At 33.6% G+C, this 19,603-nt stretch overlaps 2 protein-coding genes across 2 annotated transcripts in view; both read left to right on the top strand.

The window, feature by feature from the left end:
* The window catches only part of LOC145320122 (uncharacterized), an 82,129-nt gene that overhangs the window by 30,933 nt on the left and 31,593 nt on the right, over positions 1-19,603 (top strand). The window contains exons 10-17 of the mRNA XM_080162561.1: positions 10,345-10,579; positions 10,728-10,833; positions 15,262-15,289; positions 15,943-16,098; positions 16,644-16,711; positions 17,259-17,437; positions 17,712-17,780; positions 17,994-18,197. Of these exons, the coding sequence (XP_080018687.1) occupies positions 10,345-10,579; positions 10,728-10,833; positions 15,262-15,289; positions 15,943-16,098; positions 16,644-16,711; positions 17,259-17,437; positions 17,712-17,780; positions 17,994-18,197 (1,045 nt within the window). The remainder of the gene's footprint in view (positions 1-10,344; positions 10,580-10,727; positions 10,834-15,261; positions 15,290-15,942; positions 16,099-16,643; positions 16,712-17,258; positions 17,438-17,711; positions 17,781-17,993; positions 18,198-19,603) is intronic.
* Positions 791-3,218, top strand: LOC145319863 (uncharacterized). Its single transcript, XM_080162267.1, has 3 exons — positions 791-834; positions 1,495-2,814; positions 3,194-3,218. The coding sequence occupies exons 1-3, from the start codon at positions 827-829 to the stop codon at positions 3,216-3,218; spliced, it is 1,353 nt and encodes a 450-aa protein (XP_080018393.1). The 5' UTR covers positions 791-826.

Here is a 19,603-nt window from a genome sequence, read left to right as displayed (position 1 = left end):
ATTAGGACTGACAATGCTCAAAGCTTCAAATCAAAAGTTTTTAGGGAAGTTTGTTTAAGGTTGGGAATTGAACAAATTTTTATCCCTCCAAGATCAGCAAATTCGAATTACAGTGAAAGATACAACCAATCGGTGTATTCGTTTCTTAAGACTGATTTACGTTTTCAAGATGGAGATTGGGCTTATAAACTTAAAGCTACACAATTTTGTATGAACACTTCTTTCAATCGGAGGTTAGGATGTTCCCCATATTTTAAGATGTTCCTAAGAAACCCTAAGCTTCCACTTGACTCATTTGACCCGTTAACACGTTCGAAAATTAAACATATGAATTTTTCAGAGTTATTGGAGTGCCTTGACAAGAATTGGAGGACTGGACAAGAAAGAACTGAGAAGTATTTGCAGGTAGAAAATACAGAAAGGATAGGTAGGCCGGTAGCTATAAATTCCTATTGTTACATTTTTTATGACGTCACAACGATTGGTGTAGCTCGTAAACTCTGCTCGTTATGGGTGGGTCCGTGTTTAGTGACAAAAGCAATTTCTGATAGTTTATTCGAGGTTCAGCCCCTTGAAAAGTGTAGATTGAAAGATAAAGGGGTGAGAATTGTACCAAGAGATAAAATATATGTTATTGAGAGTACTTTAGACTTGACTCCAGATGAAAGGATTGACTTAGTGATTACAGATGAATGTTTCTCTGTGGATAATACCTTGAAAGTAAACTATGACTTTCCCAATACTTTGAGAAATTTAACTTGTTCAGGCGTTTCTGAAGAGGAAAATAGTTGTGGCGCTAGTCCAGAGGTGGTTGGAAGGCGGAAGGATGGACAGGTAACACCAGAATTTTTGGAGAAATCTTTTTTGGGTGTTGGGTTGTCACAGCAAAGGTCAAATGTATCTCAGAATGTATCTCAGAATAATGAAAATTTAGATGATTTAGTTGAGGATCTTAGTGATACTTTGGAAAGTACTCATATTTCTGATAGTGTAGATTCAAATGATATGACTGACAAAACTAAGTTAGACTCTACATATTCTACTATTAGTAAGGATAGTGTTTTTCATGGGAATTATGCCTCTGATAATAGCTTAGTAGATAACAGTTTGGGTGTAGAGGATGTTAACATGGAATCTGCTAGAGAGTTAGAGTCTCGGATGAGTATTTTAGAGGACACTTTTCCAAAATTGCAAAGTAAAATTGTAAACTTGGAACAACGAAGGGGAAGTGTTAAACGAGGTAGAAATGTTGAGGAGGATGAATTAGATAGATCGTTAGATAATGCAAAATTGCAAAAAATGTCTGAGACTATTCCTGTTAAGGGTCGTCCTAAAGGTTCTACAAATGAAATGCAATTACAAAAATTAGAAGAGGATAGACAAAACAGAGAAAAGGACAGATTAGAACGTTACTCAGTAGCCGATGTAGTAACTAGGAACCTAGCAAAATTGATTAAAAAATAATATTTGTAATAATTTGTATAATATTTGCAGGAGAAGAGATTACCACGAGAACCGTAGAGAGCGTGATGACAAGAGAGGAAGCGGCGGTGGTGATAGACATCGTGGAGATCGTGGAGATCGTGGAGATCGTGGAGATCGTGGTATGCGCAAGAGGTCACCGGACGCTTGTAGTTCAAAGAGTGGACGTGCTGGACCAGTACCTGTGAAGAAATCCAAGGATGAAAGAGGAGTCAGGTACTTGGATATTTTGTTATTTGTTGTTGTGATGCAGGTTTATTGTTTGATTGTTGTTGGTGGTATGTATACGTCACAGGATCCACGGTTAGCAGCTTATGATTGTTCTCAAATAAGTAATGTTGAACTTAGATCAGCTGCCTGTTTGCATGATAGGATGGAACCGGTCAGATCTGTGGAATTGTTGGGGTTAGCAGAAACCGATTTTATATTGTCAGAAGCCATTAGTTGTGAGGTTAGACTAAAATTGGAGCGCTGGTTTTGCGGTACCGCGAGTCATGTGCACGTATTAGACGTGCCACATGAAAAACAGGTAGAGTTGAGTATGGACGAATGTAGGAGGGTTTTTCATTCTGGCAAGTATCAGCATGATGGAATTAGTTTTAAAGTAAATATAGATTTGCCAACTGTTCACAGTTTCACAGTTAATGGAACATTGTCACCTTTCTGGGATGTTGGTGGTGAAAATATTCAATGCAAGACACTGGGAATATACGCGCACAATATGTGGTTCAATTTAGGTTTTGCTGTTGGGACTTTGCATATTTTAGTAAAAAATACACCCGTTTTGATCAAGGGAAATGTTGTTATGGATTATGATAAAAAGACGATTGTGGCGAATTTTGAAGATAATCATTTGTGGGCAACATCAACTTCTCCATATTTTCCGTATGTAGTACGAAAACCGGCCAGTAATTTTAAGGTAGTTTTTCAAGATACATTCAATTTAACTACTTGGAATGAACAACTTTTTGTTTCTAACTTGGAAAGGAATATTTTAGTTAAAATTATGGGAACAGAGAAACTTACTTTGCAGCATCTGGATTTCAACATTTTTGTAACAGAATTAGAGGGTATCAAGTTTTTAGAGGAACCGAAGGCGGCTGTTAGAAGTTATTTTGGGGATTTGTTAAAACAGGAAGCTAGATTTGATTTGAATGCTATGTTTTTGGCTAGTAGAGAAAGAAACGAGAGGATGATGGAACTTTTTAGTATTTCTAGATGTGCTCAAACAGAAGTTAGGTCAAATGTACAGATGCATCATGGGTTCAGAATTATATACCTGGGAGAAATTGCTAAGTATGAAAAGTGTACAGCGGTTGAAATTCCAGCAAAGTTAGGTGTGGATTATGGATGTGCAGTAGGACACTTAATGGTAGATTATAAAGGTGAAACAGTTGGAATACAAGAATATAGTAGAATGATTGTAGCAGTAGAGGATATAAAATTGTTAAATTGTTCGCAAAGTCCGGTATTTTTGAAGTTGACAGCTAATTTGTTCCTTGGGAATCAGGGGCAGGGACTCGAACTTCTGCATATTGCCAATGAAAAATCAGAACACGTGGGACAAAAGATTTTTCTGAACGATGAAAAGGTGTTTATTGCTGATTTTAATAAGACTATTAAATATCAGGGATTAGAGGATTTTGAGGATTTTAATGGACAAGCTTCTAAATTGGATTTTGTTGATCATAAGTTGTCATTTTTCGAACAGGTTACAGGTCCTTGGTTTGGTCTAGAACATTTGTTCAAAGATATATTACCATTGTTTGCCAAGTTTGTTTTGATTGTGTTAATGTTGTTGTTAGGTATAATTCCTATGTTGGTATTGTTGTATTGTTGTTGTTCATGGTGTCATAAAAAAAGATTTACTGAGGAAGAATTTAATGCTAGATCTTAAATTTTTATGCTGAAATTTAATTATATTGTATTTTTGCAGTTTGGTTACGGCGGCAACAATGAATCAAAAGTTATTGAGCAATGAAGAAGATGGTCGTCACAAACAATCTGCCAATGAAGGAAATCAAGTCAAACCTGGTTTACCAGTATCTGCATTGATCAGCAACTCTGCATCCCGGCTGGTGTTGGTAATGTCGCGCGTTGAGCTGCCCACGTTGAGTGTGGGCAGGGCGACAAGGAACATATTTTTGAGCAGTGAGGACATGCCACTGGCAGATTTAGCTCGTCTTATTGATAATGAACCAAGGTTTAAGTTGAATTTGATAAACATGTTATCAGTGCAGTTGGAGATGGGAAGATGCATCCACTCCATAGACTGGCCTGTGGACAGGATTCCTGTCTTTACCAGCCAGAATTCAAGATACCTCAACCTGATGGCGGCTGGTGAGCATTCTAAAGCTATAAATAAAAAGTTGGCATGGAACGAGACAACTAGTTTGAATAAGTTGAGTGCGACCATATTTCTCTCTAAGCTTGTTTGCGAAAATTTACCAAGTTTGGTATTGCTTGCCAAGATTGAATACCTGGATGGAGATGAGAGAAAAAGCTGTCAAACGTTGGGCGAATTGTTACCCATAATCAAACATATGGGGGAACTTGAGGATTGGCTTCAACTTTCAAAAATTGACGTCATACCTGCAGATGGTAAAATGAGCCTTCAGACGGTGTTGAGGACGGTGGTGGGCAATAGCGTTGATCCGAGGTTGAAGACGCAGGTTGTGTCAGCTGTCCGGCTCCTGGCACATTGGAAAGATGTCGTGAATAAAGTAAGCTTTATTCTGAAGCAAATGCCATCCACAACTCTGTTAGAGTTACAGAAAGATTGGCTTGATGGAAAGTCTGAACAGGATTTGAGTGCTAAAGTGTTTATTGACTCCATTCAGGTGAATGAATACATGAACTTATCAGTCTACATTCCACGTATTATAAACGTGAATTCGGTGAGTCTAATCACCAGTGGAGAGATGCCTGCTGAGATACGTTATGTTAGATTGGATGGTCAAAGAGACATAATTGATAACCTGGTGAGTGCCACATATGCAGGTAGTCTGATGAATGAGAAAGTAGACGCAAGAATTTTGACCTGGCAAATGCAGATGCGCTGCAAGCGTCTTCGTCCGACTCTAGCCAAGCAGATATTGTTATGTGATCCAAATACCACTTTAGAGAATGTAGTGAAGGAAATCAAATTGGAGTTGGATGGAAACGTTTATACAAATTTGTTGACAACCAATATTGAGTGGAAGTTTAATCCTGAACACAAAGTAAATGAGTGGTTCGAGGGTGATTTCAAATTGGTTACTCGGTTTGGGGATCCTGTTTGTGTTCAGATGGATCAGCCCTTAAATCCGAACATTCCTGTTTGTCTGGACCTTGAATTGTCAAATCAGCAATGGCGTGTTGATGAACAAGTGAGGGAGGAAATGAGGTTGGAACACACGCCTGGAATATTGATGATGCTTGATAAATTTGGAGAAGAGGTTAGTCGTAAGCATCAAAAGATTTTGGATAATCAGGAGGAGGTTGATAACGTTGCAACCTCGATTTCGGTTGCGGTTAATAGCGGATTTGAAAGATGTCTTCATATGCTTGGTGATACTGAGGCAAGGATGTCTCAAGACGGCTTGTGTGATGAGACCGCAAAACTTGGAGTGAATGATGAGGAAGCTATTATGCCCATGGATATTGAAGAACCTGGCAAGAAGAGAACATCTGGAAAAAGAAAGTAATAATTATAGTTATGTGTATTAATTCATATTTTATTTTATTTTATGTCTTTAATATTTGTTGAGGCAGTAGTAGTCTCAAAAGTTTAAAATTCATGTTTCATATTAATGCTCTATAATACCATGCTTAAATCTGATTCAAATAGCAACATGAAAAAAAAAATTAATTTATTCTTCATACAGTAAAATAATGGGTCATATCGTTCTGTTTAATGAGAGTTTATTACGGATTATTGGAGCACTATGAGTTTTAAACATTTATCGCTTGGAAAACTTGAGCTCATATATAGACATTTATTTCCTATATAGATCTGTCATGGATCTTGATGCAATAAAGTAGGCTGTTTTGTAAATGTTAAAAATTGGAAGATTTCATTAAATAAAAGTTCCCGCAAATATAAGTATTAAATAAAGATCCCTTGCTTTATATAATAAGAAATAAATGTCCACAATTAGCGAAGCAATAAAAGCTAAAACATTTCTTTATACGTACAGTATGGTAATTTGGTAATTTTTAATAGACAGTGTCAATAAATCACAAAATTGCAGGAGAAAGGTATTTTCCTAAAGATCTCGGAAACTGATTAGTACAAAACTTTCTGGAAATCTTAACAATAGCCTTGAGCAGGCTTTAAACAATTTGATGGGCGGGGGGGGGAGGGGGCGGGGGGGGGTATATGTAAACAACCCCTCTCAAAAAATATTGGACAAAACCCCTATTACATAATAGCCATGGTATACCTATAAATTGTAATACAAAACACCTTAAAAAGTACAAAATACCAATAAAACAGTCATAGTTGCATAAACCTATCAAAATATATTTTATGTTGACCAAAAAGTAATAAAAATTGACAAGTGTCCGAGTCATAAAATAAAGTAAGAACCTAACCCAAGTTTGGTTACAACAAATGAAAGTTTTTTGATTAGATTTATTTAAAACGGTTTTGAAAACGGTTCTGATCCATGCTGAAAAATCGTGCATTATTGCATATTATACACAATTTTTCATGAATAATGAAATAAAGGTAAAAACTAAACCCTGCTTTATTGGTATGGGCCTTCGTCCCCTCTGGGCATACAAAAAAATATTAGATATTTTAATACGTTCATTTATAGCAAAATAAAGTCGAAACTGATAATATAATTAAGATTAGGAATGTAGCTGTAATGTCAGCCATGGTAACTTTTATTTCATACCTGAAACATCGACATAATCCATTAATTTGTATGTGGACACGAGGGTTATAGTATAACCTTTTTATACCCAGGTTAAAATATTTGATAGGGGCTAATGTCTCTCTTTCCATTAGAATGCCAGACATTTATGTGCACACTCTTAAAAAAATTGTTTTCAATATTTTTAAAAAGTTTTCAGTTGTATGGGTTTGTTTAAGTGTTCAAAACATTGTATAATGAAGTTTAATAATGAAATTTGATTAATAAATCTTATGGGACTCTACAAGGACGTTCAATGGGAGGGGTAAAGGTGTGATTTACCCCCATCCCCCCCAAAAAAATGAAAAGCTTGGACGCCCTTTGAACTCTATTTTATTTAATTATTTGCAAGATTGTTGTTGCTGCTTCTCTGTTTTTTGGGGGAAAAATATTCTTGTTATCATTTGGATATCTTAATAATTAAAAAAGTGACTCATAAAATTGTTTTAAAATTGTTCTAAAACTTTTTTCGGCAGCATAAGCATAAATAAAGAATGTACATATGTCTACCACTTGGTTTTGAATCATGCCAAAAAATTACAAGTTTTAGATTTAAGCCATCATAAACAGATAACAACATGGTAGAAAAAAAACATTTTTACAAATGAATGCAGTTCTTTTAATAAACTGAAAAAAAATCTTGTTAAATTAGTACAACAATACAAGCATTTTTAACTTAAAAACCTTTTTAAAAATTAGCTTTTGACGATTTTTTGCAGTGTGTACATTGTACATTGTCACCTAAAAGTAATATAAATATCCATCAATAGATGGTGCTGCTAGATAACAAATTAAACAAGGACGACAACTTGCAAAAAAAAACCTCCAGTATGTAAAATAGTTAATTGTGCTTGTGTGTGTGTGTGTGTGTGTGTGTTACTTAATATCTTTCTAACTTCTTGACCAACTAGGTAATATTTGAAGATTTTTGTTAGATACCGACAAAGTTATTTGTAAAGTAGTAAAACTCTCCAAAAAAAGACTTCAAGAACATTTTAGAATTCTAATTTCATGAATTGTAAACAAAGATACCTTAAGAGGATTGAAATGAAACAAATATGCCATTCAAGATGGCACAACTTTAAATTTATATTTTACCGCTAAAATTATCCAATAACATGTCTCCTTAGTGATATTCATCCAATAAACCACTGGTATTTTGAAAAAGAGACGCGTGATTGGTTTATTTTTAGCGCCTAATTAAGAAATTGGGAAGTTCAACGCCAATCAAATAATTAAATAGACAGATAATAAACAAGTATCAACACATTCAATAAGGCCTAAATTTTAAGAAAAGAAATAGGAAAATTCTAACAAAAAAGTAGAAATTGGCATATTATGTTTTATGTATTACTTATTGACTGCCTTACAGACCAACAGACCTTGTCATAATGCAGAGTAGCCTAGCAACAATGAGATAGTCTTCTGTATAAGATGTACAAAATTCTATTTATGTATAATACTATTTAAATTATGCTACAATTTTGGAGCCTATACCAATTTTCTCGGTCTCCAAGTTTAATTTTTGGTATGTGAGCAGCATTTAATTTGTTAAATACATACTTTAATGTATGGAATTTTATAAATTTTCTTTCTTAATTACAGCTTTTTTTTAGTAGAATTGACGATTTTTCATCTGCCCCCCCCCCCCCCATTATTTTAGATTTATTTCGCTTGTTGGTTGTACCTTATTCCTGTCTTCATGATACAGACAAGACAACAATTTCTTTATTTCAAAGAATATTAATTTAAGTAGACATATATTGCTATATTTCTTTTACGGAATTTACCCTTTCTGAATTCTTTTCTTGTACAGAATGTGCAAATATTGGCAATATCATTTGGGCGGCCAATTTCTCTGCAAAAATCACGTGACTGCAAGTGTGCCAAATTTTTTGGCACCATCCGCCTGTTGATGAGTGACCAACCACATTCATCCAAAGTTCATCAATAAAAGCTTCATTATTTTTATTAAATTATTTGCATTTATCAAAATTAATCAATATTAGTTCTTGGAAAAGTATAGCAATTTAATTAAGTAGCAATATCAATATATCATTTCCTATAAATTAGGAATCAATAAATGCAATAGATGTTGGTCAATAAAAGCTACATTACTTTCATTGAGTTTTTTGCATGATTCAAATTCAATATAAATTAAATAAATCAATACTAGTCTATAAAAGTTTATTAAGGTTATCTCCCTCCATCTTCACTTTTTTATGGTGGTGTATCCAGGGAGGGAGGGGATATTGAGCTTTTTATTACACAAGTCCCCAAAGTTTTAAAGTAACGTTTTCTTATTCATTGGTTTAACTACTTTGGGGACCTTTTATTGAATTTTATTGGTTGAATCATTAAGTTGAGTGTTCGATCGTTTCAAGCACTAATTTCAATCTACAAAAGGGGTAATTTTGTTTATAATCTTTGGGGATAAGCATCAATTTATCAGCCAATGTCTTATCCCTTTCGATCCCTTGAGTGCACACCAACATTTCCCAGGGGAGGGAGGATCTTCAGAAATATTTGCGTCCTAATGAAACGATGAGACTTGAATTGACCAACAATGCACACGTATAGGAGGAGTAAACCTTATTATGACTCACCATAATTAGTTCTAACATGAAATACTTTTTCAACCCTATTTAATTAAAATTTATATCTATAATACAAAGTAGAACGATGTTTGTTTGTCTGTCTGTCCGTCTGTCTGTTTGTTTGTAGCGAAGGATCTCGCTAACCGCTGAACCGATCGGGTTCTCCTTACAGGGTAGCTTCTCATAGGTCCCAAGAAGGTTTATAACTATTTTCTTGGGGGCTGGGACACCCCCAACCCCCCCCCCCCAAAAAAAATGAAAAATACCCCCTCAAAAAAAAAAATTTCCTCCTAAATTTTTTTTAAAATTTTCCTTTAAATCTAAAATACGAAAAATTGGATTGATCAAACCTCTTGGGGCAAAGCCCCTAGATGCTAGGGGCGAAGCCGCTAGTCAGTAAATAAAATGCTTTTTATACAGTTTAGGAGGCTAAACGTTTAAATCTTTTTTGAGAATAAGATCATCATTACATATAAAACTATAGCAATGAAAAGGTAATGAATCGTTTAGAAGACAATATTTATTGAACATTTTTAATTATAGACAGTGGCTTGTGGTAGGAGGGTGTAAGGAGGTGTCAAAGCCCCCCTCCAAATTTTGAAATTGGGTAATGGCTGCCTTTCCCCTTGTTACCTCCAATGATAACCCCCCCCCCCCCCCTCCTGATTTTAAACACATTTCAAGTTTTATAACATTCAAATTTTATTAGTTTTAATAGAAAATAATTCATACACAACGTAAACTTGCCTTTTTACTTACAAATTTTTTAAACCTAAAATATAATATATATGTCTACAGAAATATAAGTTGCGTGTTTTAAACGAAATATTATCCTTACAAATATTATTATCTTATTATTACTGTGCTACTTATGGACACAATTATCATTGTTTAATTATAATTGATGGTCAAAGTCGAAACTGGTGATAAAAATACTTTATCTCTAGTAGAAAGTATGCAGAGCCTTTTATAGAAAATCTCTAATTGCACAGAGTGTATTTAATTATTATAAGTAATTTATACCATGATAACAGCTGATGGACCCACCCTATATATTTATCTTATGCTTATTTTAAAAAATTATATGTGTCAAATTCATTACTGAATATGGAAAACATTTGATTTCTAATAATATGCATTCTCAAATTTAAGGTTAAATTTAGTTTAACGTAACATAATTTTTCATACATTTACTGAGCAAAAATCGAATTGTTTCAATATCGTACTTACCAAAGAGTTCAAGTCTAAATCCGCTTCTTTAAGGGCAATCCGATTGGATAATCCATTTCAGAGATCTTTGCTTCAAACAAGTTCTCGTATTTATCTCATATTGATGAAAAAGTGTTGAAATATTTCTTGTTTAGACCCTTGCTAAGACAACCACTATTGAATCCGGCTTTGAGCGGCCATCAACAGGCTGGGGTACAACGACGACATCAGACATGGACACGTTTTTGGCAGCAAACTCTGCATCAGCAGAAAATACATTTTTGGCGGGAAACGGTGAAGGTGGTGGATCAGCTGTTGTTGCTGCAGCTGTTGAGGATAATGCTTTGCCTGCTGATGGTATGGAGACAGAGGAAGTTGAAGAAGATTCAGGTACAAATTTTGGACTATATATAAACTTGGAACTTAATATTGAATTTAATATTCCAAACAGATCTTAAGATTTAATTGGGCGAATTTACGAAGGTACCTATACTTTGTTAATTAATGATTTAATTTTAAAAACTGTTTTTGTTTTTAGTGTCGGAGTCAACAGAGAGTTCAAGCCTTCCCTCTGAGAGCAGTGGAATCTTTTATGATACAAAATATACACCTCCTGTTTCTGCCTTATCAAATAATCTTCTAAGGAATTATTATATTATGACTATTAAACCTGATTGATAAAATTTTAGGTTTTATATAAACACAGAGCCATTTTTATAGTAGGTAATAACATTCCGATTATTGCAGAGAAACACCCCTTTGACTGCATGACCATTATCTGGAAGTCTATGCGCCTTTTTGGCCAAGGCAAAGCCATACTTAAAATTTAATTTTAACAGACATAGACACGATCTGTTTAATAAACTTTATTTTCTATTAAAAGTTAGGCTATCGATAAGTTTTGTATTTAAGTTTCGCTAAAATGTATGATGTAAAACTTGTTAATTGGTAAATTTTTGAGATATTTTAATCACTCAAAAGTCCTTGTAATGAAATAACTGTTTTGAATAGAATAAGATGAAGGATAAAGAAAAATGAAAATTGGTCAAAAATCTTTTTGTTTTGTTTTAATTTTGAATTGGCATTATTTACCTATTTTGTCATTGGTACAGTCATAAGTCAATGTAAGATAAAAATTTCTTCTTCAAAATAAATGGAGAATGTTTTAAACGAATTATTCTACACATAACTTGTAGCTGCGCCTCTAGCAACTAGGAGCTCTGTATTCAAAAGGTTAGGGAAGTGAAAAATAGCTCAAAACCATCCCAAGACCTATGTGAAGTGAAGCTTCCCTTAACGGAAGAACTTAGTAGGTCGAGTATTAATCAAACTCTAAAGATAAAAACCACTTACTACTTTTTCCCATTGCTCTATCCTTTAATTCCTTTGCTTTTTAAATGGTTGTAAGTCTAAAGCAAACATGCTTAAATTAAAATAATATTTGATTGGTTGATAAAATGCTTAGGTAAACATGTTTAAATATTTTTAGTAGCGAAGCTCCTCTATTAGTATTAATCATTTGTGCGTCCGTCGTATTTGCCGTTATTCCAATTACAAAATTGATTTTTACAATGTGAGTGATGATATTAAAAAAGGTGGTCATTGTTGACATAAATTATTGACCTATCATTATTATAACGACATTACTATTGTCAATTCAATCCTTATAATAAAGTAACAGGATGTCTATTTGTATGTCTGTTTGTGTGTACCGAAGGATCTCGCTAACCGCTGAACCGATCGGGCTCTTAACAACGTAGGTCCCGGGAAGATTTATAACTATTTTGGGGGAGGATACCACGACCCTCCCAAGAAATTATTTTTTTCCTATAGAGACTCGAACGCAAAATAGCAAGGTATCGTAGAGACTTGAAAGCAACATATATAGGTAGGTATCGTATTATTAAAAAAAAACATTTAAAGTGCCACTAGGGCCTCTAGGGGTGTAGCCGCTAGTATCAAATAAAAGTATTATGGCCGAGATTTTATCGACATGACATAAGCACACACACACAAAAAGACGAAATAGTCAAAAGATTCGCTAATGTTTTGGAAAAAATGATTCTTGATTAAATTATGGTCAGGTATGAGTGTTTACTTTATGCATATTTATCATTATCATAAAGTCATCGGTTATGACCAAGTCTAAAATACGAGAGAAGATTTGTTATAAATAATTTTAAAAAAAAACCTACGTGGCGCAATAACTCACATGTGGTGGAAGGCTTGAGAAAACGCGTAAAAATATATATTTTGGCGCATTTTTGTAGGGCCTAGTCGCTAGTCGTTTCTTAATTTTATAAAAAAAAATGGCCTTATTTGTATTTCCATCTTGATTTAAAACATCTCTTAAAACCTTCAATCGACCTTGAAAACCTTTCTAAATTCACTTATAACCCTCGTATTACCAGGAAAAGCTTCCAGACAGATAGGAAAAAATTAGCTTAAAATCGCTCAAAGAAAAAAGCCTTAAACGAGACAAACAAATTAAACCTTACTACTTTATGTAAACTAGGATTAAATTGTTTCAATCATTGTCTGTAATGTTCTTCAAGTTGATTAACCTAACTTTTGTCCATGTTTTTTTGCTTTGTTCATCTTCTTTTTGGAGAATGTTTCCACCCATTCCTTTAGATTAACCAGGGATTAAGGGATTATTCTTTGCCATAACCTTTTGCGTAATTTTATACTTTCTCTATAATATTTGTAGAAATATTGTTTATGGCATTAAAAATTAAAGGCAAATAATATTTCATCCATTTTTATTCCATTTACCAAAGGCAGAAATTTTTCTATGTATCAGCCATAATCATTAGTCATATCCTTTAATCCCTGGGATTACCTCACTTATTGTCAGGGATTTATAAGGATATTGAATTAACAAATCAATCCTGTATTAAAACAATTAGTTCAGAACTAAACTCCACGAAAACTGGCATTATTATAATAAATGCATTTGAAGCTACATTAGAATTAAAGAAAATCAACAACAAATTTTGTCGTAGTGGTTTAAAATTATGATTTGATTTATAGTAGCTAAAGAAAAAATAAGATAACGATCCTTTTTTAAAGAACTTTATTTGAGGCTGCTAAATGTCCCTGAAAATCTCAAAACAACCAACTTGGTTTACTACTTCTTGCAATAAAGACATATGTTAAAAGTCTTTTTGGTTATCCCTTATCCGTGTAATTGAAATGGTTACTTAATAAAATATTTGCTGAACAGACCTAAAGAGAGAGAGAGAGAGAGAGAGAGAGAGAGAGAGAGAGAGAGAGAGAGAGAGAGAGAGAGAGAGAGAGAGAGAGAGAGAGAGAGAGAGAGAGAGAGAGAGAGAGAGAGAGAGAGAGAGAGAGAGAGAGAGAGAGAGAGAGAGAGAGAGAGAGAGAGAGAGAGAGAGAGAGAGAGAGAGAGAGAGAGAGAGAGAGAGAAAGACTTCAAAACTCATTACCATCCATTCATACATTAATTAGAAATGTGTGTGGCGGGTGCTTTTTTTGGGTGTGCAGTGGCCTATCAGGGCGTATTTGGGTGTTTTGCGGTGTCAGCATGTGTGTGCGATAAATTTGTGCGTAGCCTGTTACACTTTTGAGCTGTAAATATATCAACATGCAAAAATTGGAAGCAATACATGCAAATTTCATAGTTTATGTATGTAATTTGTAAAAGTCGCCATAGCTGACATATTAATAACATACAATTATTATACCTATGAGGGAGGGATGATTTGGCTGTAGCAATTTTTTTCTCAAATGTTAGTTGCCTTTCATAAAAATTATGATTGGTTGGTTCCAAACTAGAAGTAATCAAACTTTGCAACAATATTTTCTTATCTAGAGTAGGGGTAACATTTTTTGTCATCATTGGAATAGTGTAAAAATGTATTATAAGTTGTCTTATACCTTAAGATCCCTTAAGTCATTACGGATGTCGAATTTATATTTTAAAGACTAATAACGGATATAAACAATCACAATTGTATGTCAATAGAAAGGTACCAAGTTAAACAGGTCGTGTGTGTTTTTGAATGGATTAAAAAGGTGTGCAACGCAAGTCTAGCCCTTTTTTGCTTTTTATTTGTGCATCTACTCTACAACTTTAATAGGCATGTCTGTAAGTGTACAAACATGAGAAATAAACTAAATCTAGCTCTTTTTTCGTGAATCTTAACTTAAAGTCAGAAAGATTTTACACGCGAATTATCTGGCCGCGCATTCTTATGCTTGTCAATTAATTTTTGTGTATCTTAACCCTTAACTGATTTTCATTTTTATATATTTTTTTAGATATCATTAAAATTTTGAAATTATACTTTTCTTATGAATAAAAAAAGTTTTATGTTAAGTCATAATCTTTGCCCCTGCAGATGAAATTCCAAAAAGGAAATAGCTTATTAAACATTCGTTTCAGAGCCCAATCAGTCCAGCGATTAGCGAGATCTTAAGCTTCACTAGATATTATATTAGTCAGACAGACGGACAGACAGGCATTATTGTACTTTATATTATAGAAAAAAAAATTCATGTATTCATAGATATTTATTTATGAATCGGCGCCTCTTTAAAAATTTGAATAAGAATAGTTTTATTAGAATATTTATAGCATTAATGCTTTTTTATATAGTCGCAATGAATATAATTTACAGAGAGGGAGGAAACATGAATTTTTATATAAATTGTTCTCCTATTCGTTGACTAAAAAACTTTTGGGACTTTTATTAAAACTTTTGGTTGATTCAAACTTTTCAACCAATAAAAGTAATTTACAGAATGAGCTTTTTTTGTTCAACTTATCCTGTTATATAAAGTAGTAAGATTTCGATAACTAATGCACCGATTGAGTTCTCTATTTGAGGGAGGGATCATACAGTTCTAGGGATGGTTTTAGAATATTTTGATTTTAGATTTAAGGCTTGAAATTGTTAGAGTCCTTTCCTACACAAGCGTGAGCGTGGTTGTTAGTTAATTAAATAGCAGTCTTTTTAATTTCTAAAAAACAACATAAATAGATGAAAGATTACAAATATACTTTTTATTTTAAAAAGAAAACGTCATAATATAATGAATTTTATCAGTGTTGAAAACAGAGACAGCTATTGGAAGGTAAAGATTTTTTTTCTTTTCAAAAATCAAATTTTTAGCTGTCTTGGACTGAGTTTTTAGTTTGCTCTAATGACAAAGAACTAAATGCTAAAACTATTTTAGGGAGGTTGTGTGATTTTTAATTATTAATATTTTTCTTAATTTTTATTTTGACATTTAAGCCATTAAATTTGCTTTATTTTACCAAAAGCAGGACTGGTAAATACACGTTATGTATAAAGATTTACTGGTAAGATCATTCTATTTGCAGAATAGCTTTGCTATCTATATTATATTATAAAGATATTGAATTTTAGTATCGTCATTTTAACCAAGTAGGTGGCATTTATTTTGTATTTACTAGTTTAATTAAAATTCGTGCATTAGTGATTAATAACGATAAGAATATTAAAAAATTCAAAGTAAATTGTGTAGATCTTAGCTACCCCCACTCTAGTTGTTTGGCAGCAAAACTATTTATCACCAGAATTGTGAACTTTATAGTTAAAGTTTTAAAACCGCGCTAAATGTAACTAACTTAATATTATTTCTCTTTCTTCTACTCTAAATTCTTTATATCTGTACTCCTAAATCATTTTTTCTCTTTCTTTCTTTTCTTATAGCCTTTTCTATTCTGAAAATTAACCCCCTTTTCTAACGATCTATCTATGTAGGCCTTGCTCTCCCGTGCAACTGACCAGCCTCGCCGCCCCGCCTCTCCCTCCCCCTATTACCGGCGGCGGTCCGTGAGCTCGTGTGACAATCTACAGCCCCCTCCCCCAATACCTCCTCTACCCCAAGGGCTGTCCAAATCAAAATCAGATGCCAAGGTTTGTATATTTTCTTTTTTTTATAAAACAAAATAAAGTGCCGCCAATAAAATGACCAATGATAGGCAAGTAATTGGCCAATGGTAAAATTTATACTGGTCTCTCATTGGGCATTTTATTGTATGACGTCATTTTTTGGAGGCACTTTATGCTGTTTCTTTGTAACTGATCCTGGATCTATGGAAGAATAATCCCCCCCCCCCCCATCCTCCCCATAAAAAATATATTTTTAGCCATTTTAAACAGGCAGCCGCGCATCAGCCGCAAATAAGCCTCAAATTTAAACCCACTTCGATACTTTAAAAGAAAGTTTGAAAAGAGGGATGCCATATTTGGGTCAGGTTTAGACTTCCAACAGATTTTTTAAAATTTTAAAAGGCTTGGGCTTACAAGCGACTTACTCGTGGCGGCTTAGCCCTGACTTTAAGTTACTTTTATATTTGCATTAAGACTAATGATCTTTAACTCAACAAATTTAAACAATTGGAAATAAGATAAATTTGTTTATCATTTTAATTAGATGATATAGCCTAATTTGAATTTAGGTTATATATCCAGAGGAGAGCTACTCCCAAACATTATCAACCTCTACTTGGGGCGTTGAAAGATCTAGGTAAGGAAATATTCTTTTAATAGTAGCGCAGCTACTCTACAACCAAGGTATTGACGTTTGAACTGAAAATTAACCGTTCAATTACATAAAAAATTGCTTTAGATAAAATTTGCAATTGAAGAAAATTATAATTTTTAAGCGAATATACACTAATATTCTGTCTGTCTGTCCGCCCGTCAGTCGGTAAGTCCTCCATCCGTCTTTAACGACATGAAAAAAAATGTGATTTACTCAGTTGCTATCTAAGATATATAACGCTTTTTTTGTTACCAAAGAGCATTATTTCCTTGCACTGTCAGTCTGTCGTTCATATTTCGCAAGACATTCGTATATTTATATGTAAGGCTTCGTGATTTTCTATTTTTCAAAATGACCACTGAACATTTGCTTTATAACTCACTCTGACCGTTGGTACTTATGGATGATGTTATCTACCGTCGAATAAGATTAACGTTTTTTTTAAAACTGTTATTGAATTGTTATCCTGCTTTTTAAATTATCTTTCTCTATTCTTTGTTTAGATTATTTTACAGTTTTATGTACATAGGTCAAAAGCGCAGTCAGAGCCTAGGGACATTGGTCATGAGATACTTATAGAAGAGTCAGAGGGAGAAGAAACTGTTGTCATTCTTGAGGAGGATAATGACAATATTGACAGCAGTGAGGATATGGAACAGGCTATTCATGTTCAGCTTATTCAAGATGATACTCTTGATAACTTTCCAGGTACAAAGAAGGATAGTTTGACAGTCAAGGAGATGAATGGTTCATCTTCTATATAAACAGAAAAACAGACAAAAGATTAACACCCAACCAGACAGATTAAGTTACAGGTAGATTGACAGTCAGTTAGACAGATAAATAGAGACAGATAGATGAAAAGAAATGGAGAGTTACAGACAGACAGGCAAACAAAGATCGACATGGAGGAAAAAGTAATATTCAAAAATAGACATTGGTGATTACTTTGATGAACAGGTTATCAATGGAAATATTATAGGTGATAATGATGAAATAATGGAGGCTGAAGCAACAACAGATAAAACTACTGCTGATCAATTTGTTGCAGGGATGTATTTGTTATATTTTTTAAATGATAAAATTGTCCCATACACTTAAAACTTTCCAAACTAAAAAAATATTTTAAAAATTAGCTTCATTGTAATTCGGAATATTTCGATCAATAACTTTTTTAAGTAGTAAATACAAAATTTTTAAGACTGTTCATTTTATTATTAGCCAATAAAATAAATATATGACGAACCATTCATTGATTCAATAGTGATGGCTGTGGTTGATGAGACTTCAAGTGTTGCCGACAGTAATCTCAGCCTGGTGGAAATCACACCAGATGATCTAGAAGCTTCCAAATCAGCTGATGAAAAACCCACGAAATTACAGTCAGCTGATGCGGCCACAGAGAAATGCGCGAACCAAATAACAACTAATGTCTGTGATAACAAGAATAATCAAGGCTTGAACAAAGGTAGGAATATTCTATTGCTTACAATAATTTGAAGACCTAAATTAAAATTTTAATATTGTTTTAAAAGTGCATTATATGAAAATGCAATTGTAATGTTTTTAGGTGTTGCTTATAAAAGCAATAAAAACACTTTTAATGACGAGAAGGAAACTGTCCCAATTTTGTATAATATTTGCGGAACAAGTTCTAGTTACGTCACATACGTTTCGGGAAAGAGAAAGGGAAGGGGGGAAGAAAATCTCTTCAAAAGAGATGGGAGAAAAGGGGGCTTTCTTACTATAATAGGCTGAGTTGATTAGACAAAAAAAAATCATATATAAAGATGCAACGAGTGCAAACTGCAATGTTTGCTATGCTCTTTGTAAATCTACTTTATGTTGCCTTTCCATAGATAAATTAATTTGTATTTTCTAGAAAATAATTAACTTTTAAATTCATCCAGCTTGGATAGGATATAGGTAGAATTTTGTATTTTGCTTGTTTATTGCCCCTACAGGGCCATATCCTAACATAGAGAAAATAGACAACATAAAGAGAAATCAACGAAGTACAAAAAGAACTTTCTTCTTACTCGAACTAATTTATTTTTAAAACCAGAACTGAAATATATGACTGCTAGCGGCTACGCACCTAGATGCCTTTAGTGGCACTTAATTTTTTTTTATATTTAAAATATGTCTATGTATTTCGATTTTTTGTGATTTCTCTTGGGAGGGTGGTGGTACCCTCCCCCAAAATAGTTAAAAACTTTCACGGGACATATGAGAATCTACCCTGTTAAGGAGAACCCAATCGGTTCAGCGGTTAGCGAGATCCTTTGGTACAGACACACAGACAAACAAGCAGACAAACATCCTGTTACTTTAGTATAAGGATTATGCGTTATATTTTATTCGTGTTCAGAAAAGCATGGAAACAGTATTGAAATAAAAACTACGTCCCATGGCTATGACGGCATCTTAAATTTTTAGAGGATATTATCTGCACTAGACTTTCTGGATCTAGTTGATTTAATTACATTTCCCCGAATGTCCATTAATTTGACATTTTTCACATATTTATAGCCACCCATAGGTGGCTAACTCTCCAAGGCACTTCTACCCCTTTAATTACCTAATCGAGGAGCTTAACTCTGCGGGTCAATTATAACCTTTATAAACTGGCGTTACCTAAAAGCCTAAACTGTCTAAATATTCTTAGTTATCGGCAATGTGTATCGGTCGACCGGGTCTACCAAATAGTTTTTCAAAAGTCTTAAAACAGAAAAAAAATAACAGTTTTAATTTTTATTAAACATAAATAATTGTATATACATAACAACTACAAACTTTAAAAAAGGCTATATAATTTCACAAATCATGGTGAAAACAAGGATGACAACATCCATAAAATCGAAGCTCTAAACG

Source organism: Acartia tonsa, chromosome 5, assembly GCF_053477335.1.
Source record: "Acartia tonsa isolate MP-2025a chromosome 5, ASM5347733v1, whole genome shotgun sequence".
In the NCBI taxonomy this organism is placed as follows: Eukaryota; Metazoa; Arthropoda; class Copepoda; order Calanoida; family Acartiidae; genus Acartia; species Acartia tonsa.
This window is presented reverse-complemented; position numbering and strand designations above follow the sequence as displayed.